At 34.2% G+C, this 4,798-nt stretch overlaps 1 protein-coding gene across 1 annotated transcript in view; it reads left to right on the top strand.

The window, feature by feature from the left end:
- The window catches only part of LOC109828791 (SPX domain-containing protein 1-like), a 4,794-nt gene continuing 4,530 nt past the window's right edge, over positions 4,535–4,798 (top strand). Inside the window, exon 1 of the mRNA XM_020395731.1 lies at positions 4,535–4,798. This exon is cut by the window's right edge and continues 74 nt beyond it. Within this exon, the coding sequence (XP_020251320.1) occupies positions 4,669–4,798 (130 nt within the window). The 5' untranslated portion in view covers positions 4,535–4,668.

Raw genomic sequence — 4,798 nt, 5'->3', positions numbered from 1 at the left:
AAAAGAAACACCAGCTATTTCTGAAAGAAAGGAAACACCAAGCAAAAGTTTTGAACATCAAACAGGACAGTAAGTATGGAGTCCTAATTGTCCTTGCTCAGGCCAAAGAAAAAAAACAAAGAAATGTTGTGGGAAGTAAAACCAGGAGCAAACCGGCACTTAAAGATTCAGCTTTCAGGGCTGGAAGCTTCTTCAGAAGAAAAAAGCAATAAAATATAGCCAAAAAAATAAAACAAAAAGTAGAAACACGAAGTTCTCATTACTAATTAAAAAATTAACATAAGAAATACATGTACGACCAAGAATCTGAAGCACATTCAACACAACCAGGCGTTTGGTTCAACATCAAACACTGCCAGACATGCAAAACCAAATAAACCACAAACACATGCATACACACATGCATGTTATCTACAACAATTAGCCAGACATGCAAAACCAAATAAACCACAAACACATGCATACACACATGCATGTTATCTACAACAATTAGAACCTCTCTGATCAAAAAAATGATCTCTCCAATTTATCAATTGAAAAATATATTGCAACAATGTGATAAAGAAAAGATATTCTGGTAGCTTTTAAGTGTTAAGTGTCTCAAGGTGAGAGGACACAAAGCAAAAAAAAAAAAACATGCCAAAAATAGCACATTAGAAGAGTTTGGGTATCGAAGTTACTAAGTGAATCAGCATAATACAGAGCAACCTTGAAACTAATTTCATATAAACAATAAACAAATAAAATTAACTTCTAAGTATAATATCCGAATGTAATCAACATTCTTCCTACCTGAAATCAATATCGTCGTACAACGATTCAGCTAAAATTGATGCTGTTGTGTTTGCGCTTAAGATTTCTTTGGTTCGTTTAACTTGTTTCTTCAATTTAGCTATCGCCTTTGGAGACTTCCTTACATCAACACCATTTCCCAATTTTTTATTAAATTCATCAGCAAAATATTCCACCAAAGTGGATTCCATCTTCTGACCTCCAAGTTCAGCATTCCATCTAACATCTTTAACCTGTCAGAATTCAACTTGTTATTAGGTACCAAATTTGTTAAGGAACAAACTTTGAGTTTGCTAACATTAATCAAGACCTTAAAGGAAAAGTAGATAGAATTTTACTGTACATCAGTAGGAAAAATTGACCACACAAATCATCAAGTGAAAATCTTGAGAAAGGCACACAAATACATCATATAAATATGTACAACATGTTCATAATGCTCCTAAATATAAGCTTCTGCTAGACAAATGATTAGGATGATTTTTGGCAGCCTCTGATAGATGATAAGTAAATGACAAAAGAAATAGAACACAATGAAACAAAAATATGAACTTTCTCTTAACTGAAAAATGTTTGATAAAATCAGAAAACACATTAAATTGGACAATGCAAGTAATTTCCTTTCTAAGAATAACATTAATCATTTTATCTCTACAAAAAATAATATTAATCACTCAATTGGTGGTGCAGATATAAGCTTACCGAATAAAATTCATGGTGAGGAGAAGAAAACAAAGGCTTTTTGTTGTACTTATGCATCAGTGTTTTCTCTGCTGCACTCAAGGGAAGATCCACCAAATTAGCTACACGTCCAAGTATTTTCAATCTTTCTCGGAAAGGAACAATTGTATCCACATGAAAGCTTTTAACCTTTTTCACATCATCGTTAATTAACCTCTATATGCAAAAAAGATCAACCGAATTATTAAACCACACAACATTGAAAAAAAAATGCCACACATAAATGTGATTCTACAGTTCCTTTACCAAGAGCAGAAATGAAAAGCTTTGCTTGGAAAGAGGTACAGATGAGAAATAAAATGTTTACAGAAGGAGAATAGGGTTAATTGTGAATAGACCCTTTATACTAAGTGTGTGTTTAAGAGTAAGACATTAATGTCAATCATGCAATTTACCATACTCACTGCCTTGATTTTTGATAATTCAGCACATTAAAATTCTTGAAATTGTTAGTCAATAAGGAAGTAGGCATCCTTGTATAAGAGCAAATATTAACTAAAAGAGCTAAATTTGCAGCATATTCATGGTTCTTCATTTTTAGCGACTTGAACACAAAGACGACAGGAGAATCCTGCGAGCAAAACATAATGAAACCTGATAAAGTCATAAGTGCCCAGTTGGTATGACATGTAACTTTCTCAAACAGATGGCAGACTCTTTGAAAAATATATTGTCAAAATATTAGCTCAGCTGTCCAAGATTTCATCATCAACTAAAGCCAAATTTTTTACTTCTATGGACAACATCAGATACACAGTTAACAAATAGAATACCAAAAGATTACAATAATTCCAGAATGACTGTTCATTCATTAATTATTTTTTATGTTTTACGGTATTTTCAAGTACATATTCTAGCACCAAAAATACTCCACAGGCGACAGATGTTTTTCCAGCAATCACCAACAAATAACCAAACACTCCAAAAAAACAAAAAAGGAAACGAATTCTACACATAATCAAACGACATTGTAGGAAAATATAATAGCTAATGTTAGTTGAAATCTATTAATCGACATTGTAGGAAAATATAATAGCTAATGTTAGTTGAAATCTATTAATCAAGAAAATTCACATACGCACAGAGAATCTAACGACAATTAATCAAGAAAATTCACATACGCACAGAGAATCTAACGACAGAAATAAAAAATTTAAGAGAGAAATGACATGAGTTGTCGCCGGAGTTTGATCCTTAGGCGGTGACGAAAACACATTTAAAAATCAAAAGTAAAATTTAAAAAAGGATCAAATCATACCTTCGTCAAAGAGTCTCTTTCGTGACCGTAAGCGATGCCCAAAATCTGAGAAGTGAGGAGATGATGGCAGAGGAGGTACGGTGATGATGAGGGCAATAATACTCATCGTTGTGGGAGTGCGTTGCCGGAGCTGAAGCGTAACCGATGGTGGCTGCTACGAAGTCGTAACCGACGGAGGAACGAACCGATGGAGGAACGGATGCTAGGGCTCCCAATTTCTCAACTCTGTTTAATGATAAAAAGGAATAAATTTGTTATATTTATAATAGTTGAAGGGTATTTTGGGCTATGAAAAGTTTTTTTGGAACTACCTCTTTTAAGGGGTAGATAGATAGATGATTATTATTTTGAATAATGACTAGCAAAGAGATAAATGTGTTGTCCTATGACTGAGCCCAGGGTTTTGGATCTAAAATAATTTCTTCTTTTCATATAATCCCTTAAGTATATATGACATATGCAAGTTAGCAGAAAAAAGTCCACCCATCAAATCATTGCTACTGGTTATAGATTCCTAGTTAATATGCGTGATGACTTGCGATTCTCATCCTCAAAAATAGTATAGTGTGGACTGAAAAATGCAATTTGCTAGTTGAATGCTTTCTTTTCCTTGTATCAATCAACTACGTTACAGTACATTGCAGTTTGCTATGATATTTTTAGCCATGAATCCCACAAACTATAGTTAAATTCATAAATCCCACGTTGCCATAGATGGGAACCAATACCATAATAATTACAAAAAGGGGAAAAAGAAATCTCGATGACGATCTTATCACATTGAAACTTCAAAATGAAGAATATTGACGAGTAAACCCCCCCTTTATGCGCGAGGGGCTCCAAAGCATATTCCACACGAAAAACAATAAAAAAAACATGGATATTGTTTTATTTTGTGTTTTCATTACTAGAAAAGGAATATGCTCAAGTATAATTCAGAGCAACCACATAACATTGGCTACTGTGGGCTCCTCAAAAGCGTAACAAGACGAATTAACCTTTCAGCACGTATACCCTCAGAAATCAGTACATTTTCATATGGGCTCTTTTATAATTTCAAATACGACCACGAGAGGTAAAAGAAATTTACAAATAACTTTACAAATAAAAAAGAAATCAGTACATTTTCATCTGAGCTCTTTTACAGTTTTAGTCACTTGGCGAGTGTTATTCTTCAGCGCATGTTCTAATAAACTTATACAAGCACTGCTTTATTGAAATATAAAAAAAACCCATAAATAAATAATAATATTAAATTAACATTTGAAAACAACTCCACATTATTATATGATGCTAAAAGTAAGTGACTCAGCCAAATTTTTTTCTTAGATAACAAATTTATATAAACTCATCGTTTAGTCAGCACCGATTAGAATATACATTTAAGATAACGAAAACTTGTATTGTATAATAATACAATAAGCAGACAGGTTCTCTCTTCTCTGCAGACTTTCAAGATTCTGAATCCCTCAAGTGTTCGTTCTCAGTTGCATACTTTGCATTACGGATCAATCAATAACTCAAAAATAAATAAAAAGATTATAAAAAAGCATACGAATAAACGGGTAAAATGCATAAAACGAAGAACAAAAGAGAGAGAAAACAGCCGCGTGGCGGTCACGAAAGGGGACATCCCGGTCACCGCAAAGAAAATCCAAAGGGAATAATAAAACCCCAAATATCATTTTCCTTTTCTCTCTCCCTACCGAATATTCCTCTCTCTCTCCTCCGCATATCCTCCCTCCCTCTCTCTCCTCCCTCTCTTTCTCTCTCCTATATATCGCCTCAAGCTCCTCCCAATTTCTTCCTCCTATACAATTTTCACCTAAAAAATTTCCCAGTTGATCGATTTCGATCGGCTCTAAATCTAGGGCACGATGAAGTTTGGGAAGAGTCTAAGCAATCAGATCGAGGAAACCCTACCTGAGTGGAGAGATAAGTTCCTCTCGTACAAAGATTTGAAGAAGAAGCTCAAGCTTTTGGGCGGCGGCGGCGGCGGAGATCGGC

Source organism: Asparagus officinalis, chromosome 1 (genome assembly GCF_001876935.1).
Source record: "Asparagus officinalis chromosome 1, Aspof.V1, whole genome shotgun sequence".
In the NCBI taxonomy this organism is placed as follows: domain Eukaryota; kingdom Viridiplantae; phylum Streptophyta; class Magnoliopsida; order Asparagales; family Asparagaceae; genus Asparagus; species Asparagus officinalis.
This window is presented reverse-complemented; position numbering and strand designations above follow the sequence as displayed.